The following is a 21,069-nucleotide window of genomic DNA, read 5'->3' as shown; positions in this document are numbered from 1 at the left end:
TTTTTTTTTTTTTTTTTTTTTGATAGCCTATGCAACTATTTGAAAAGATATTTCGGTAAACTTAAAATACCAGCAGAAAGAATTCAAAACGTTACAATTTTAGCATTGGAAGTAATGGTCCCCAAAGATACTTTTGTAAAATTATTTCCTTTTAATACATTGACTGATGCTTAGCTAATCTTCGTCTGGGTTCAGGTTAAGGTCAATATCCGTGGACAGTCTGAGATAAAAGAAAGCATAGAAAGCCAGCAGTAGTGCCAGGATAGCTGCGAGTACAAGGCCAACTTCCTGGGGAAGAAAAAGAAAGGAGATTTGAAAGTGATGAAAAGAGATTGGTTAATGCTATCAGTTTCATCAGATAAAATAAACATATTCCACAGTGGAGAGTGAATAATTTAAACTTAATAATCACATTCCTTTTGTTGAATACTTTTTGCAGTTAAGTAAAGACACTTACTTGTACTTGACAATTCCCAATACAATGACAAGTACATCAGTAGGTGAGTCATTGGTATTAGTATTTCTAGTTCATTTAGTTTTTTCCTGAGAGTAAAATAAAAATTTATCATTTCACTATATTTTCATAGTTTGGATATTGAAATGTTGGATACAAGAAATGTAATTTGTAGCTATGCAGTTCACTTGTTTTCTATTTGATTATGTTTATTTGTTGCTTCAATGTATTTATTATTAGTAATAGTATTTGGATATGGAATTAAATAATTTATAATTCCTTTTTATTGGGAGGAAACAGTTATTATATCTGGTTTCTAGGTTATATTTCTGCATACATTCTCATTAAATATTGCTTGGTTGAAACTCTTAACTTTTAAATTCTGAATTATATAGTTCATATTGTGGGAAACAAACCAAATACTCTTAGCTCATAAAGCATGATATAGCATGATACAGTAAAATTATCACAAATGTGAAAAGATGGTCCTGAATATTTCACTTGGTGATTTGATAGGGATTATATTAATTATAATCAACTATTTTAAAATAATGGCCAAAAATATACTATGTATATTATGGTAAAAATATTCTCCCAAAAAAGGATATATATGTATATATACACACAAATACACCCACACAAGCACGCAAATATACACACCATCAAGAAAACTTCCTAAAAATTAACATCATTTGGCTAAATAGAAAAGAAAGTAAATAGAATGCCAGTTCAATATCCTACAGGGCCTAACATTCTCTTCTAATTCCCACTGTGTTTCATATTCCTTACCTGGAATTGTTTTACAAAGAAGCCACTTATTTGCATTTACTTAAATATATTTTACATTTCATCAGAATGTGTAATCAGTAATTCAACATATATACCTAATAAACTGTAAAAACATTAAAATAAATCTGGTTTATAATCAACATAGACGTTTGCCTGAATGTTGAAATTACATGTAGATATTTTATACAGACTTTTAGTTTAATAATTACATTTAGATTTCCAAAATATGAAAATATATATTAATAAAAAGCAAGGGGTTGGAAAACTCAGTGTAAGTTAAGATTTCATTTTTTAAATTGAATATATCAATATAATGTCAAATGACAGTGAATTTTTCTTTGTTGCAGTTGGAACACTTTGGCATCTCAAAAGGGCATGGCAGCATCAGACAGGTTTCATTTATTTTCTTATATCCACAGCTGTGCTCCCAGACCCATCTGGTTACACAGCTACTAATTTTAAGAGGATGTAATAAACAAGTGACACACAACTGCAAACTCCATCTGTTCTGTATAGTGGACAACAAAACTGTTCTATAGCAGTCACCCAAGCTTAATGCGAGAATAAACTTTTCAGTCTTGATTGGAGACCATGATTCACATCTTATTGATCGACAACTCTGATTGCTGCTTTTCAACTCCTTCTTGTCCTTAAAACAACTCTGTATCATTTTCACTGTATACTTTCAGAATATCCAGAGACATGAGTTTAAGAAGTTTAAGAAGCGGAAAGTATTCATTGACTAAAACAACTCCAGAGGGCTCATTAATTCATTTATGTCTGTTCAAAGAATTAGGTGGTGAGGAGGTAGGAAATTATTTTCCTCAAAATGTCGCTATCTTGTTGAGGACACAAGCATTGTAGAAGCTGAATGCTTACAGGGTTAAGACAGTGGTAAAATTTGCAAATAATACTTGCAGGATGTTGGGGATACTACCATAACCTTAGAGACTTATGGGCATTTATGACTTCCCTGCCCCCTGGCCATTTTTAGCTTTAAATCAGAAATAACAAAAATGAACAAACAAACTGTTTTAAGCAGCTCAGTCTAAGGGATTGTTGGCAGGATCTGATTGACATTTAAATAATTCTTTTTATGTAGCAAAACTGAATTTTTGGTCCTTATTGTTTTATTATAATTATGCCTGTCAAACCCTTAAAATAAACAAATCAATTGATTAACAACTTAGATCCTTTTCCTTCTAAATAATAGCTAGCATGGGTATTTTTATTCTAAAAAAATTTTAGTGATGCTATAATTCTTTTAATTGGGCAGCAACTAAACAGAAAACTTAGTTGTGCAAATATTTATTAGGAGGCCCTCACTGAATTACTAGGCTACAAATGATAGCATTTTATTTGCATTTTTAAGACATACAGAAGAAAAATAACCTCTAAGTAGAGATTAATTCTAGATCTTAACACAATCCAATCATATCTTATCCTGAAATCAATAACTGCTCATCTAAAACATTTTCTATTACTAAACGTACATTTACAAGAAGCGCTAAGAAGCCTTTGAGGACAAAGACCCTATTGTACAATTCAAATCTTAGCACATGATTTTACAATCAATACTGTTGGCTTGAATGGTAATTAAATCTGAAAGTGATTTCTTGTATAAGTTCTTCCAAGGGAACCTTGTCTTATTCATCATTCTTTCCATAGGTACTACTATAATGTAACACCTCTAACTTCTAAATAAATAATGAGGATTGAGTAATATTTATATGATCTTTATACAGGTGTATTAAAATTATATAATGCTTTTAAAACTTTACAATAGTAATATACCTAATACTATCTCTGCTGCTAAACTGAGAACATTTTGTTATATATAATTACAGTCATACAATACAACTTTAGTTTGTGTAGGGGATCTCAAAGCCCTGACAAATATTCAGGGGAAGTTTTATTTATAAAGACTAGAAATGGTTAATTCAAACACATATTTTCTCAGTCAGTGAGTAATTCATAAATGACTTCTATACACTATGAGGTAAACAGCAAAAGCTCCATTTTACAAATGTGTCAGCTTAGACAGAACTAGATCATGGCAACAGCAAGGGGCAAAAGGATGTAATCCTAGGCCTCTTTATCTTGTGTTCAGTGTTATCACCATCGCTGTTATTTTCTATCCATGCACCTGTTCATATTTTCCATAGATTTAAATTATTTGAAGAGTATAATTATAGTTCATTTGGAAGAATATGTAGCAAAGTGATAAAGTATTACAATATTAGGGTCATTCTGTATCAAGTCGATGAGTCAAACATGTTTGATGATCATTAGTCCTTAGTTGCTTCTCTGACATTATCAATATGGATAAAATCACTCACTAGGGAAATTAAGAAGCATTAAATGGCAATTCCTGAAAGAAACTTCGTTATTTAAAATCCTATGCCAAAATGACAAGGCAATCAAAGTTTGACAGGGCAAACTAATTGGTATGCTAGAATTGAAATGTAAAACACCGCCATGCTTCTGATTCAAAAAAGTTTCATATCATCTTAATAGGCTCCTCATAAAATTTCAAGCAAAATAAATAATATTTAAGGTTAAGATTTTTCTTTTCTGTAGGTTTACAAACCAAGTTAATAAGCTAGCTTATTAGAAAGGGACTATGTTCTGATGTCAGTTCAAAACTCTTCTGTACGCACTTTAAATATGACGTAAAACCTAAGCAGAAGTTTTTCTCATGAAAAGATTAAGCAAAGTGTACATTGTTTTTAAAAAGATATTAGATAATGGCACAATAAATATGCTTATCTCATACTGGCACATAGTTATTTCTATAAATTAAAACAAAAAATTATAAAAAATATTTAAAAGTATGTAAAACACTGTTACAAATAAATGAATGACAACCCTATTTCTCAACTCCTACTATGAAACTGCTCACTGTCTTGTGCTGCAAGTAGATTTTCTTATTCTAATACTTGCCTTAAAAAAAAAATTAAATGAAAAAAACAAAACCACTGCATTATAAATCTAAGTGTCATATTTCTCTGGAAGACAATGACAAACAGTGCTCTCACATCAAGAGACAATCATCAAGTAACTAAATGGAAAATAAAAATCCAAACATTGCTTTCAGAAAAGTCATGTCATCAAAATAGTTTGTGAAGATGAATAAACTTTCATAAGAATATGGAAATTGCTTCAAAAGATGAATCATCTCTCTTTTAAACAGAAAGGCAATTGACTTTTTTTCATTAAAAACTGACACACAGCACTAACTGAGGAGATTGTGTTGTGAAAACACACGGCATCACACGGCAATGCTTGATCAAAATCAGCAATCAGGAGCAAAAAGAAGGCAGTGTCTCGTGATCATAATAGCAAATTCTGGAAGACAACCAAATATATCATCTGGCAGTTCAACAGCTGTTACAGCTTGGTAGTAATACCTTGGCATTTGCTATAAGCTATAACTCAGAGAAATTGATTTTTCATCTGCCAGATAAAAACCAAAATCTCCTTTTAACATCTTAATATTTAAATAAAATATATGTACTGGTCAGTTTTATTTTACACATCCCATAGTAGGGTTGCCAGATTAATTTTTCTATTAATAGTTTAATTCAAGTTTGAACACTTGGCAAAAGACTGACGTGGGAAATAATGTGAATGTAATTTTGTTGAGCTTAATTGTGCTGACACATTGAATTCATTGTCTACTAACATCATTATCAATTGCATTTATCCTTCTTAAGCAGATAAAACACCAACATTCCAAAAGAACAATTTTGGAAGCCTCATTAGAGGTAGTCTCATCATAGAGAGTACTGACAACAATATAATATACAGAGTAAAATTACATGTATTAATTATCTAAGTATATATAATTACAACTATAATTTAATCAACCATAAAATGAAATTTATTGAAAACGAGAAATTTTGACTAAGGCCACATACGTCACTAAAATGTTTAAACAATATACATAGTATCTAGAGAGAAAATAAATTACAACTTGAAGTATAACTGGCTATCTTAAGTGAGATTGTGTTTTATTTTGAAACCTTTCAAAATCTCGTGATAGGAAGGATGGTTTCCAGTAAGTCAATTCTTTACAAAAACCCTTGAGTCTGGCATTATATTTAGATTTTGAAATGTCAGAAAACATTTAGAATACAACATCTATGCAATATAGTTTTAGAAAATAAATTGGCATGCGCATATCAAGTTTTAAAGTTATCAATAGAGGTCTACCTTTATGCCTATGGCTGTTTTCTTTGCTTCTGCTTTTAATTTGGTTGCTCGTAAAATAGGTTTGGTTTTTTTATAATCCTGTTTACCTAGAAAGAAATAGTTTCAGACAATGAGTAATGCTTATATGTAATTCAAGTTTAACAGTCATCTGAAATGTCAAGGAATGTTTAAATAGAGTAAAACAGAGGCACAGAGTTGCAAAGTCCTTCCCAGTGTGGTAAACGCAAACTTACCCACAAACAATCACTCAATGGTCAACTTTTCTTCTTCCCTTACTTTTCCCAGAAGATAATGGCAGACATTTTTATTTGATGCTCAGTGAATATCAAAACAGGTAAAAATTTATGTTCAAGAATAAGAAGTTTAAGCAAATAAATCTTTTGGAAGCATTTGAAAACAAATACATAAATAAGTATTGTGTAAGATCTTATTAACAGATAAAGTCAACTTTGTCTTCACAAGCGTAGAGTAACACCTCATTATAAATTTATTTCAGTATAGATACATTATTCAAAAAAATCAATGAGAAATATCTCCCAGTTTTCACTAGGTAAGAAACTAAAGAACAAATATGTAAACAACTTTCAGTGAACCGAATTTATTATAAAAATATGCATTCAACTTTTTCCCACTTAAGAGAGGACAGAAGAAATATGGCTAGATAAGCAATGTGGGAGAGATACATTTTGATACTAGTTTCAATCATCTCCACTACATTTCAGACCCTCAAATGAGCAGAACTGAATTTCTTTCACATGAATATCATTTGGTAACCCTACCCATGAGTAACAAAAGGAGTATTACACAGCCTGGGCAGAAAATAGACTTAACAGTAACAGCAACAAAAGCCTTCACTAAAATAATATACATTTTTTTAACCAAACTCTTGAAAAAGAATTCAGTCAAATGAGCCTTAAAAATAATAGTATATGTTATTCTGAGTGGGAGTTAACATATGACTGTGTAATCTATCTGATATTATTATTTTGCCTTGTTTTCATCTCATACTATCCAGTTCCTTTCCCAAACTTAATCTTACATTTCTTTTATCTAAATAATACAAATTCTAATTTTAATTTATCCATCTTCCTCACACTGAAATAAGTTAGAAAACAGTTGATGTAAAGTTTATCATAAAAATTTAATGTAGAATATATTTCTTAATGCATTTGTGAATGATTCAAAAGCACCTTTAAAATCGTACATAGATTTTTAGAATTCGAAATTGCAGAGAGAGGTGAGTCCATTACTCCCAAATGGATGGGAGTAATGAGAAAACATTGCATTTGTGTTCATGAGACCCATAAAAGTATTTGTCTGGTTGATGAGCTTTGTATTTTCTTTTTAAAGAAGTGTGTGTTCTTTCCTTAATTGCTATTGTGCAGCAGTAATTCTGTATCCATGAGCATGCAGAAGCTTAATAAATATTATTTGATAATGGGGTTTAATGATCCAGAAATGAGCCAATTGTAAAAATGTATATCAAATGATCTAAATTTGAATCATTTGAATACAGAAAAATATTACTCTGACCCATTTTAAATTAGCAACATTTAATTTTGATGAAAAAAATCTTGACAAGTGTTCACTCTGATTTCACATCTCAATAGTCAAACTATTCATATCATTATTCCTGCTGAGGCATAAACAGCTCAGAACAATGAAAATGGTGACACATCAAATGCCTTCACTGGGGTTATAGACCAAGTTTTTGATGATAATCTAAAAAGACAGTTGAAGATTATGGATTTAAAGCTAAAAAGTAATTTCTTGTTTTATACTGTAAATGCCCTAGATAATGTCTGGGTGCTACGGGGAAACAATGAACACATGAAAAAAGATGATATTAACCCGTGTTTTCATATAAAAATGCAATATTTTAAGTAATGTGTCTGCCAAACAACAGACTCAGATATACCTCTATGAGTCAAAGTTAAAGTACAAATGTATCATTCTACTTCAAGTGCCATATAACTCTGGGTTAGATAATGTATTCAATTTAAATTGCACTCTCATATTCTCTTAAAGAATATTTCTAGATTTATATTAAGTTAATATAAACATTTGAAACTGTATTTATGATAAAAAGATAGTGTTAAAAATTTTTGCACAACTGGTCCTTCTCCAAACGATGCATCTGTCATTAATTTAGTATTCTCCTGCTGACTATCATATCCAGAACTATACTTTGCAAAATGTGGTTTGGGTCTACCAAGTGAAAAATTTACAGGGGCATCTGCTAAGTTCTTTACAATTAATACCAGACCTTTTCACTGTACCCAGAGAGGTTTTCAACATTTGAATTTTATGGACTCGAAAAAGATACCTATGCCCACATGATTGTAAAAAATATAAAATACAGAAGCCCCTGATTTCTGAGTACTTAACCTAAAAATAACAACAACCTTCCCCCCAGAAAACCCAACCCCACATACAAATTTAGATAATCTAGATTTGTAGACTTTTTCTTCAAAACAACTGGGTCTGATTGTGGTTATAACAACATTAAATAACCAAAGTAGCTGTTTGATAGTTGGTCATTAAATCTTATATGGAGAGAAAACTTCATAATTCAAGTCCATGAAGCCAATCCTGAGCCTCAGTCATTTAGTTTCTCTATTCACAGTGACATGATTCATCTAATATTTTTGTATTTTTATTTCCTCTGATATGCTTTAATAAGCAGCTTTTCTCTTCATCTCCATGTTCATGATCGATTGATTTATGCTTTCTCTCTCTAATATAATTCTATAATATTGTATTATTTTCAAATAATAATAGTAAAATTGACTTGCTTTCTTTGGTATACATTTCTATAGATTTTAATGCATGTATAGACTCCTGTGACTACCACCTTATATAATTTGGATACAAAATAGTTCCATTACCCCCTAAACTTCCCATATGCTTTACTTTGTAGTTATCCCTCCTCCCATTCATAATTCCCAATAGCCATTTTTAGAGCTTTGCCCTTTCAATAATGTGGCAACAAAGTCACAACAGTTTATTTCATTCATTGTTAAGACTTTTGAGATTTCTCCAAATTGTATGTATCAGCTCATTCTTCTTTATTGCTGAGTAGTATTCCATTATCTAAAAGTATCAGGGTTTATTTATTAATTCATTCACCCATTAAAGTATATTTGGGTTATTTCCAGTGTCTGGCGAGAATTAGCAGAGCTGTTTGCTAAAAGCACAGGTGTACAGATTTTTGTGTGAATGTAAGTTCACTGCTAAGTCCATCCTGAGTCATGTGATAAATATATGTTTAATTTTGTGAAAAACAACCAAATCGTTTTCCAGAGAAGCTACCTCATTTTTCATTCCCACCAGCAATATATGAGAGTTCTGGTAACTGCATTGTCACTAGAATTTGGTACTGTTTTATCTAGATTATCTCATTTTTTAAAACTAAGTTTCATTCCTCGCACCAGTAATTAGAATTCTTTTTTTCATAGTTAGACTAAAACTTTTTCAGTATGGTTGATCTTTCTAAATTAACAAACTTTTGGTTTTGTTGACTTTTTTCTCATTTTTCTAGTCTCTGTTTTGTTTATTTCTGTCCCAATCTTTATGATTTCTTTTCTTTTACTTGGTTTGGGTTTAGTGTGCTCTTCATTCACTAGTTGATTTGGGAGGAAAGTTAGGTTACTGATTTGAAATCTTTATTTTGTGGTAATAGACTCATTAATAGGTATGAATGTCCACCTAAGTATTGCTTTAGCTACATCTCATAAGTTTTGAAATGTTATGTTTTGTTTTCACTCACCACAAAGTACTTATCTTGTGATTTCTTCTCTGATCTATTGGTTATTTAGAAGTATATTAGAAGTATATTATTTAGTAAACATGTAAGTTTATTATCTAAATTTCCTTATATTAGCAATTTATAATTTTATTCTGTTGTGTTAGAGATTTCAATTCTTTTAAATGTATTGAGAATTGTTTTATGGAATAAAATATGGTTTCTCCTGGATAATATTCCATGTACAGTTGAGATGAATATGTAGTGTGCTGCGGTTGTGTAGAGTGTTGTGCACATCTCCCTAGTTGATAGTGTTGTTCAAGCTTTCTATTTCCCTTTTGATCTTGTGCCTAGTGGTTCTATTACTGAAAAAAAATGAAATATTGAAGTATCTGACTATAATTTTCTGGTTATCTATTTAATTCTGTCAGTATTTTCTTGATATATTTTGAGGCCTCTATTGTTAAGTGTACATACAGTTATATTTGTTATACCTTCCAGGAGAACTGACCCTTTTATCATTATGATATATTCTTTGTTGCTGCAAAAATATTTTGTCTTAATGATTATTTTGTATAATACTATTAATATAGCCACCCCAGTCCTTTGGAGTTCTGTTCTCTTAGTGTATCCTTCCCCACTCTTTTATTTTCATACTATTTGGGTCTTACAACTGAAGTGAGTCTCTTTTCTTTTTCTGCCAATCTCTGCTTTTAAGTAGGGTCTTTAGTCTATTTACATTTAGTGCAGTTAACGATGAAGAAGGATTTATATTTGACATTTATTTGTTTTCTGTATCACGTTATTTTCTTTATCTTATACTGTCTCTTACAAAATATAAAAATACTTAAATAAATATTTTCTAGTATATTGCATTAATTTCCTCCTTCTACATTCTTGAACTATTTTCTTAATGTTATCCTTGGAAATTATAGTTAATACCTTGATTTAAAGGAATCTAGTTCGTATTAATTCCAATTTAAGTTCAATAATACACAAGACATTACTCTCACTTAGGAGGGATCCCTTTTCTCCCCCTGAGGAATGCTATGATTTTATACAAGTTATATATGTAAATATTATTAATCCATCAATAGAGTTTTGTAATTGTTGATTTATGTAGTTATCTTTTAAATCAGGAGAAGAAAAATTATACAAAATTTCACATATACTTCTTTTATATTTACCTATTAGTTACCTTTACTAGTGTTAATTTGTGTGTGTGTGTATTTGTAGATACTGTTTATTGCCTATTGGACTTTCATTTCAACCTGAAGAATTCCTTTTAGTATTTCTTGTAGGGCAAATCTGCTATTGACAAATTATTTCAGTTTTCTTTTTAAATCCAAGAATATCTTAATATCTCTGTTTTTGAATGGTAGAAGTGTTGGATATTAAATACTTGGTTGACAATCTTTTGTTATCAGCACATCAAAAGCAATGAGTCACTTTTGTTGCTTTCAAGATTTAGTCTTTATGCTTTAGTCAGTTTGGCTATGATACAGCTGTGTATGAATCTTCTCAAGTTTACTCCACTTGGAATTTGAGTTTCTTGAACACTATACATTCATATTTTCATCAAATTTGGAAGTTTTGGGTGATTATTTAAAAACAAAAATTTTCTGTCCTTTTCTTTCTCTCCCATTCTGGGACTCCTGTCATATATACATTGGTTTCCTTGATGGTATTGTTCTAAAGGTTTCTGTGGTTCTGTTCTTTTCTTATTTTCTTCATTCGTTCTTTCTTCTGCATGTTTCTCAGACTCCATAATATAAACTGACCTTTCTGTTTTTGTTCTCTTATTCTTTCTTTTGTCAGTTGAAATTGGCTGTGGAGCCTCTCTAAAATGTTTATATCAGTTATGATATTTTTCAACTCCAGAATTTCTACTTTATACATATATAGATACAAATATCTCTATACATATATAGATACATACATATTCATTTATATATGTATATAAGTGAGTGTGTATAACTCTCTAATGCTGTATTTGATAAAGTTTAATTGTCATATTTAATTCTTTACACTTGGTTTTCTTAAGTTTTGAATATATTTCAAATGGCTGATTAAAGTCTTTGTCCAGTAAATCAAATGTCTGACCTTCCTTAAGAACAGTTACTTTTATTGTTTTTTTGTGTATGTATGAATCATACTTTACTAATTCTCTGCACATTGAATAATTTTTCATTGAAAATTTAATCTATTTAAAAATATAATGTGGCAACTCTTCAAATCAGATCTCCCTTAGGGTTTTTTTTCTGAAGTTGTTTGTTCTTCTTTGGTAGTTGCTGTAGTCTTTTTTGTTTAGAGACTTTTCGGGACTAATTCTGTAAAGCCTGCATTCCTTGTCATGTGATCTCTGTGAAGTTTCTGGTCAGTAGTGGTCATCTGTTATGGTTTCAATATGTCCCTCTAAGCTCATGTGGTAGAAATTTAATGCCTATGACAACAGTGTTGAGACAGTAAAACTTTTAAGAGGAGATTAAATCATGGATAGATTAATGTCATTATTGCAGGAGTGGGTTAATTAATACAGGAATAAGTTCAAGATAAAGAGAATAAATTTGACCCCTTCCTTGTGCTCTTATGCATGCTCTTTTGCCCTTCCACCTTCCTTGCTGGCACGATGCATTAAGAAAGCCACAGACAGATATGGGCTCCTCACTCTTCGACTCACCAGCTTCCAAAACTATAAAAAATAAATCTTTATAAATCTCAATTATTTGTCATAGAATAACAAAATGGCCTAAGACAAAAATTGGTACCAATAAGTGGGTCTATTGCTACAACAAATAACTGCAATATAAAAAAGCTTTTGAAATGGGCAATGGCTAGAGGCTGGAACAGTTTGGTTTTGCTCATGTAGAGGCTGAAGATCAGCTAAAGGTGAGAGATTACAATCTTCTCACACCTCTACTGGGCAGGACATAGCCCAGCTCATGCATATGGTCTTCTAGATTCCCAGGAATCTTTATCATATCTTTTAAATATTCTATGGGTATCTCATTGCTCAGTTTTTGCTTTTAAGTTTCTTGGATAACCTCACATTTTGCCCCAACTAGTAATAATGACTCAGCAAGCTATGCTGTTAAACACTTATCACTGATTATTTTTATCAAATGACATGGGGTAAGTGACCTCTATAGCAGGCAAACAAAGATAAGTTTTGTGAAAGGGGCTTTTCAGTGAGCTGACAAACAGGTCAAAGAGTGACAGTTATTTTAGATTGGGGGGTTAGAGGTAGTTCCAAATACATTTCACCATTTCCAGGTACTGCGAGGCTGATGTTTTTCACAACTATTAGAGTTGCAAGGCTTAGAAGAGGAAGAGAGGATTAAGGCAAATTAAAAGACCATGAAGACTGCTATTCTTACTGAGATTCAGCATTTTTATTATTTGTTTTTAATAAACATTCCTTAGACTGTTGCAAGTTTTTAGCTAATTTCCAGATTTCTGAAAAAAAGTTGATTTTGGCAATTTTTACCAATCTCCTTGTTGATTTTGTATGGAAGCAGATTTTCAAAGGTCCTACTTTTAATATCATTATATTTGACGTGAATTTCTTATATGCACCCTATATTTGGGTCATTTTAGAAAATTTCAACCCCCAAATTTATCCTTTTATTAGTGTATTGAATCATTTACATCCAAAGAAACTATTGATATGTTTTTATTAATGTGTGCCATTTTGTAATTTCTTTTAGTTCCCTTTGATTTTAATCCTCTTTCACCTTTCATGCCTTTTTTGGAATACTTGAATATTTCTTAGTGTTCCATTTAAATTATGTTTTTGACTTTAACTATGTCTCTTAAAATAATGTTTTAATGGTTGCCTTAGAGATTCTAAAACACATACTTAACTTTTCAGAGTCTAATTCAAATTAGTTCAGTTTTACTCACTATCCTATTTTTAAACATGTTCTAAATTATGTTTAAAATTTTCACATATTTTTAAGTAGTTAACAACCCAATACATTTCACATTTCAATATAATAGAAATAAGCAGTGAATTGCTATCTCTATCAAAATTGAGTTTAGATTTTTACTTTGCTGTGCTTATTTTTGAAACATCTTGGAGATGCATCACTGATTAAGGCAGTCTTATTTAGAGAGTAGATTAGTAATAATTCAGGCCTTTAAAGGTCTGTAGCCAAAGAATCATTCAAGTGAATATACTATTGTAGTACAGTTGTGTTTTGCCTAATTAAATAGTAGGCAAAACATTGGTGTTCCTTCTGTAGGCTATCCGTACATATGCCTGTTATTCAGTTCTGAAATAAAATTTCCTATTACTCTTTTCTCACATTTTGTGATCAATTTAATTGAAGAATATCTTGAAATTGCTTGATGTACAATATTAAAAAGGTAATATTCTGAAGTGAAAAATAAAAAGGTATTTATTTTTTAATTATTTTCTTGTATTAATAAAATTTTCTTAATATGTGCAAAACCAAGTATAGAAATAGATGTATATTCAGTTGAAAACTAATGCATGAACACAGCAGACCAAGTGTCTGTTGTTACAAACCTTGAAAAAAAGACAGATAATAAACAAACAAAAATTGTTCAGTTTGTTAGGTGACTAAAAGCAAAAGGCAAATCATAAACAGAAAACGCATGTAGCTTTAGATAGGGTGGTTAGAGAAGTTTTTCCATAATTCTTCTTTCACTTGACCAGATTCTTGAATGAAGTTAAGAAGAGAAGCTTTATGGATATCTGGTGGAAACCATTTCAAATACTAGAAACATCAAAGTAATAAGATTCAAAAACATGAACTGTTACTAGAAGGCAATAAAGATTAAGATGCCAACAGAGTTTTTTAAAAAATCACTTCCTGGCCAGGTATAGTGGCTCATGCCTATAATCCTAACACTGTGGAAGGCCAAAATGGGAGGATCATCTGAGCTGAGGATTATGAGACCAGCCTGAGCTAGAGCGAGACCTCATCTCTAAAAATAGCTGGGCTTGTGGTGACCAGACTGAGCTAAAGGAAGGCCTCATCTCTCAAAATAGCCAGGCTTGTGGTGGGCGCCTTAGGAGGCTGAGGCAAGAGAATCAGCTGAGCCCAAGAGTTTGAGGTTGCTGTGAGCTATGATGCTACAGCACCCTACTGAGGGTGTCAAAATGAGACTCTGTCTCAAAAAACAAACAAACAAACAAACAAAAAACTCAATTTCTAATAGCAGTCTCAGTAGTTCAGAACAGACCATATGTTCATCTCCCAATTTCTGAGTCCAGAGTCTCAAATGATAACCTTGGAAATAGAATTTCCAGCTTGATTCCCTGGTATGTGATATAAGAGCTTTTGTTAGTAAAAATGAAGTAGAAATATTACTCTTCTTCCTTACTAAAATGGTAAATTAAAGGCCATGTACACTCCTGGAGAAATTTCAGTGTTTGACAATGTCATAAAAAACTTTAAATATACAGTCACAGTGATTATTTTCACAGACCTGTTTATTTCTTCACTGTGATTAGTGGGTCATGATAAGTGAATACTATTAAAAATTGAAACTTAAAATAGAAATTTCTAATTGTAGCAACTAATAAAGTCCTTAGCACATGATCACAGATAATTAATCAATGAATTTTTCCAAGCTGTGATTACAGATACTACAAGAGGGAACTTTACCAGAAGAAAGAGCAATATACTTATGGTCCTACCGCACAAGTACATCAATTCTCCATTTCAGTGTTACAATCTGATTGTCACAAAGTTTAACTGGTTCACCACCCCACAATAAATCACAATGACAAAGATATGACAAAAGCGTTCAATAAGACATGGACAGCATCCGAGATGCTGCATTCAGATATGTGAATAAAAGGGGAAAGAATGAACATTTATGTCAAAAGAGTCTTGCTACCTAAATCTGACTCACAGACATCCACTGAGTTAGAGCACGTCAGGATTATTTTCCAAAAGTACAGGTCAACTTGCACCCTCTATTTACCATTAAGGAAGGAGTGTAGATTTAACTTTCTAAAAAATGAAAATGACCTGAGTATTACTTAATAATGCCAAGCATCCATCTACAAGACAACATTTCTTTTTTTTTTTTTCTTTTTAAGAGACAGAGTCTCTCTTTATAGCCCTCGGTAGCAACCTCCAACTCCTGGGCTTAGATGATTCTCTTGCCTCAGCCTCCCTAGTAGCTGGGACTAAAGGCGCCCACACAATGCCCAGCTATATTTTGTTGTTGTTGTTGTTGTTGTAGTTTGGCCGGGGCCAGGTTTGAACCTGCCACCCTCAGTATATGGGGCCAGTGCCCTACTCACTGAGTCACAGGCGCTGCCCAAGACAACATTCTTTTACTAGGTATATATTATAGAGAAACTCTTGTGCAGGTAAATTGATGAACAAATATGTCTGAAAATATTCACAGAAGCAATACCCATAATAGCATTCATAGAAAAAGAAGAAACTGAGAAAGATCTAATTGTTTAAAACCAGAATAGATCAAAGAAATACCAGTTTACAGAAATATCAAATGTTGTAAAGCACAGAATATAAATGAATTCTATCAACATTCATAAACAATAATAAAACTGTAAACTATGATGCCTTGTGGAAAGCAAATTACATAATTTGTAATTTGCACCATAATTTCATTTATATAAAGTTTACTAGTACAAACTAATAAAACTAAATAATATATTGTTTGACATAAATATAAATGGCAAATATATGAAGAGAATTAATACAAAACTATGATCTGGGTTATTTCTCAGAAACATAGATGGTGTTGCCACCAGGAAAAGGTATTTCAGAGCTGCTTAGCTATTGGTGTTAGCTATATGTTGAATTTTTAACCTGGATGATGGATACATGGTTGTTCATGCTATTGTTGTTTTTTAATCTATATTACATATTTTATACATGTAAAGGACCTGAAAAATTGCTAGTATTGAGTAGGATAGGAGAAAAAAAAGGTTTTCCAGAAGATTGCTGTGCAAGCTACTTTACCTCTTGTAGCTTATGACATGGCAGAGTTAATGAAGCTTGAAGTGCTCTTAGCTGAGACATAGAAGCAAGCCTTTATTAGGTCTCAATAAAAAAAAAAGAAGAAGAAGAAGAAGTGGCAATCTCTAGGGTTTGGGGGCAGTGCCATACCTCAGCAAATAACAGCTGCTAAGAAACAGTTCCTGAATTGTTACCAAACTCTGATGGAGACTGACTACCTGATCATGGGATTCAAAACCATCTGGCTGAGCTACCAGTCAAGAATTAAAGGTTATATAGTTTAACAAACCATAACTCTAGGTGCATTATTTTAACATTTAAAAACATTTGTAAATTGTTCTTTATAATATTCTGACACCAGCTAGAAGTAGCTTGTTATGTTGTAACTGTCATTGGAGGTAAACTTAAAGGACAATGAAAAAAGGAAGTCTTCTATGGCCATTATTTGAGTAATATATTGTGCTGTACAGTTTACCTGGAAAGAGAGGTAAACTAAAAAAAGACACAATACTAGTACTCCTGAATCAGAAGCTGAGCCACAACTCAGGCAGTTCAGATTCTCCTTACCTATAGACAAACTGGTGAAAGGGGAAATCATAGTATTTGCTGGAGTAACTTATGCTGGTTATCAAGGTCTGCAGAAATGATCTGTGAAAATACAGGGAATGCCAAAAGGAATATGGGAAGATGTGAAGGAACTCCTGGGTTAACTCATGGACTACTACAAGCAACATAAAATTTAATAAAAATTTCCATAAAGCTTTATAACTAGGAGAGTTTTCAGAAAGAAACATTTGGGTTACCCTCCAAAGGCAAAAACTCTCAGCAAACTAAGATGTTTTCTAGGGACAAGACTATCTAAAATAAATATTGGAAGAGGGAGTTCATAAATTACAAGTATTATGACCAACTAGAGAACTGATAAATTGTAACCTGAACACACATTTCTTTGCTTCCTCATTGAATAAAATATTCATCCTCACTATATAACCAATTTCCCTGTAAAGTCACTATTATCAAAATTTTTAACATATTTCTTTCTTTCTTTTAGGCTGGATCACCATAGAACAAAAAGAAAGCTAAATGTCCCTTAAAATTTTGGACTTAAAGAACAGCAGACTAGGCTTGGTTGGGACATACAATGTCTGTACAGAAGTATCCAGCCCGTTGTTCATTTAATGAGAAGGGTTTGCACAACATTAATATAACCTGCCATGCAAGGAGAGTGGATTGGCATGCATGCATGCCTGAACAATCATGACTCCACTGTACTAGTCAGTGGGGCACTAGATGCTGTTGAGTAAGCATGTGTACTGTGTGGCTGACACATTCAACATGACTAAATAAGAAGAATCTGCATCAGATTTTGCATTAAGCTTATATATTCCTCCATGAAAACTATTTGGATAATTCACAAGGCTTTGGGGGATGATGCAATGAGTGCAGCACAAATGCTTCAAAGATGGTTGAGAATCTGTTGAAAAGGTCCATGTTCTGAAAGGCCTGTAACAAATAGAACACCTGAGAATGTTGAACATTGGGCTGCAATTGACAAAGATTAGCAATTGACAGTGTAAGAACTAGACACTGATCTGAGGATTCCAAAAACCCTTGTGTTTGAGATGTTGACACAGGATCTTGGCATGAAAGGAATCATGGCAAAATTTGTTCCATGGCTTCTGCTACCAATGGAACATCATGCTGCATTTGCTAATGACTTGCTTCAAACTGCTACCAATGAACAAGACTTCCTAGAAGGTTATAATGGAGATGAGTTGTGGTTCTACAGCTGTGATCCAGAAATGTAGGCCCAGTCATCCCAAAGGAAGTTGTCTGCTTCTCCACACCTGAAGAAGGTGCAGCAAAGTCATAGCAAGATGAAGACATGTTAATTGTGTTTTTTGATTGGGAAGGTGTTGTCCATCATGAACACACTCCTCTAGGCCACACAATTAATAAGGAGCACTACCTGAATTTTCTTCATGAGTTGAGAGATGCAATGCAATAAAAACTTCTGCAGCTATGGGCAGCTTCACAACAAAGCACCTGCTCAGACATCATGTCTCCTGCCAAGTTTTTCTTTCTTTCTTTCTTTTTTTTCTTTTTTCTTTTTTCTTTTTTCTTTTTTTTTTTTTGGAAACATCAATTACGCAGGTGATTGGCCCCTTCAGAGTCCAAATTTGGGACATTATGACTTCTGGCTTTTCCCCAAATTAAAATTACCTTTGAAAGGGAAGAGATTTCAGACAGTTGATGAGATTTCAGGAAAATAAGACAAGACAGTTTATGGCAATTCCACCACAGAGTTTTGTAGAAATTTTTGAATAGTGGAAGAGACACTGGTAGAGTTGCATGAGGGACCAAGGTGACTACTTTGAAGTGGACTGAGACATCATTGTTCTATGTGCAATGCTTCTTATATTGTGGTTTTCAATAAATGTCTCCATTTTTCATGTTACATGGTTGGACATAACTTTCCAGACAGATCTCATATATCTGGGAAGCTGTTAAGAATGCTGGGGATATCCTTAGACCCTGTTCAGAAGTATTTTCATTATAAATGACCAGTCCATCTTGCAATAACATTAAAATAGGAGAGAGAGAAATTGAGATGGATTAGTTGATTAGGGGAGATTAGGGAAGCACAATGATTTTGCTGGGATTGGCATAAATGGGAGTCTTGATCGTAAAGGAGTTTCTCTTTCCATCACTACTATCTATTTCTTGTCTTCCCATGGAATCATGGCTATTTACCATCTATGGCTCACATCTTATGAAGTTAAGACCAAAGTGAAATGGATATACTTCCCAGGGATCATTTTAATCATCCTTATCATACTCCTAAAAGATTACCTTTGTGATTGGTTTCTTCCAAGTACAGAAGACTAAAAATCACCTAATAGTGTGTATAGCTCTCAATTCAAACAACTTTAGCAAACCAAATTAGTTTATCACTGCTCGCTTCTGTTAAATATACACTTAAAAGATATACTTCAAAACTGGTGGTATATGATCAACAGAATTGCCTGCTTCATATCTTAAACACGGATTATGTGTATCAATTAACAAAATCATATTTAAAAACTAAATATTAATTCAAAAGAACATCCAAATTAAACCTGGAATTTCTGGTAGCAAAATGGCAGCACATAAATTTACAATTTGCATATCTACATAGACAATCTATAATATCCACTTTTAAGCAAAATACTTTAAAAATTATTTAAATTATAATTTCTACCTTTTAAGCAAAATATTTAAAAATAATTTTAAGTTATAAATTCTTTTTCTTATATATTCAGTATAAAGAAAGATACTTAACTTTTGAATGAGCAATGTCCCTAAAAAGAACTATATATTTAGGCAGATACAAAATATATCTGTTAAAACATAACACAGATACAAAATATATATGTGATAAAGGTCAGAAGTATTTTAATACTAAATATTATCATTTACCATTCTTGATATTATATCTTTTTAGAGAAAGATACAGTAATTCAGATGCTCACTTAATTGAGTATAAAATGCTATTTATGTAAAGAATTCTTTCATATTTAAAACAATAGTCATTTTTAACTATGATGTTTTATATGAAAGTTTCCTTAGTTTAATAAAAGAATAAATTACTTAACTGCTTTTGGCTCCTTACTGTTCAATTCCTTACCCTTGCACAGAAACAAGACTGCATATTGCCCTTTGTTGATATTGCTGCCCAAGCTCATTATCATGTGAATATCTGGTTATTGTTTTATAAATGTTCATTTTCCAGAAGCTCACAGTTTTTTTCTTTCCCAACAGTCGACTTTACACTAGCCACACTCATTATCATCATGTGGCAGTACTGCTCTTCCTCTGCCTTTGCTGCTTTAAAAATTAATGCACTGTTATTTTCTGAATACTGCATAAGCTGCTTATGAGTACATTATGCTATCAAGCAAGCACATGCAGAAAAGCTTCCTAAACTGTTATTCTTTCAATGAAAATACAGCTGGTTCTGCTTCAAAGGCACATCTTTTCACCTGCAAATGGACTTGCTCCTACACTTATTCCTCAATTCATTGTCTTTTATTTGTGTCTGGAAATCTTTAATTGCCTTTAATTAGAAAAAAGTAAATTTAGTGCTTTAATCTTGCAAATACATTCAATCATAATTCTGTCTGGGATGAATACCAAGTTCTATTCACTGTCTGATCTCTATAACAAAGATATATAATTTATTGTCCATTTATATAGACCATACCAATTAAGATACAATAGAAAAGCAGAGAGATAAGAGTCAAAATATTTGAAAAGAAAAATTTGCAATCTAAATTTAATTACTCAAATGAATTATTGGAAGATGAGTTATTTACAGCATGCCAAAAATACCAACAAATAATCTTTGCTAATCAACAATAAAGACTTTTGTATTTCCTTCAACATTTTTAGAATAATTTCTCATCAACTGCTTCAAATCCTTCCTTTCCTTCCTCAAAAAGCAAAACACTACTTGGAATCTTACTTTTCCTGCATTACCAAAGTTACTCAAAAAGTAATACAATTCATCATATAAAGTAATTTCTCAACTATTATATTCATACTATCTTTTAATTATAAACTATATCACAAACTGTAACAGTATTAGGCTTATTATAAAACTAGCATCAATAGAGTTGTTAGGGGAATCTTATAGCAAACTCCAGTAGCTATGCAGGTAAACAAATGGTCTGCACTTTGATACCTTTAAGATGAATAAAAAAAATTACAAGTGCTCAAAGGAAAATAAGTAAAAATAATCTATCAAATGGATACAATGAAAATTATTATGGAGCCAGGGCTGGGTGTGGTGGCTCACGCCTGTAATCCTAGCACTCTGGGAGGCTGAGGTGGGTGGATTGCTTGAGCTCAGGAGGTGG

General features: G+C 32.0%; 1 protein-coding gene across 2 annotated transcripts in view; it reads right to left on the bottom strand.

Moving 5' to 3' along the window:
- Positions 1 to 20: 20 nt before the first annotated feature.
- The window catches only part of TRIQK (triple QxxK/R motif containing), a 76,907-nt gene continuing 55,858 nt past the window's right edge, over positions 21 to 21,069 (bottom strand). For both annotated transcript variants that reach the window (XM_003782486.3, XM_023516976.1), the window contains exons 4-5: positions 5,459 to 5,544; positions 21 to 288 (exon numbers count right to left, since the gene is read on the bottom strand). In XM_003782486.3, coding sequence (XP_003782534.1) covers positions 175 to 288; positions 5,459 to 5,544 — 200 coding nt within the window. In that variant the 3' untranslated portion in view covers positions 21 to 174. The remainder of the gene's footprint in view (positions 289 to 5,458; positions 5,545 to 21,069) is intronic.

Source organism: Otolemur garnettii, unplaced genomic scaffold (assembly GCF_000181295.1).
Source record: "Otolemur garnettii isolate 467f Iridium unplaced genomic scaffold, OtoGar3 scaffold00004, whole genome shotgun sequence".
NCBI lineage: Eukaryota > Metazoa > Chordata > Mammalia > Primates > Galagidae > Otolemur > Otolemur garnettii.
The sequence above is the reverse complement of the archived record's forward strand: the minus strand, read 5'-3'. Positions and strand labels throughout refer to the sequence as shown.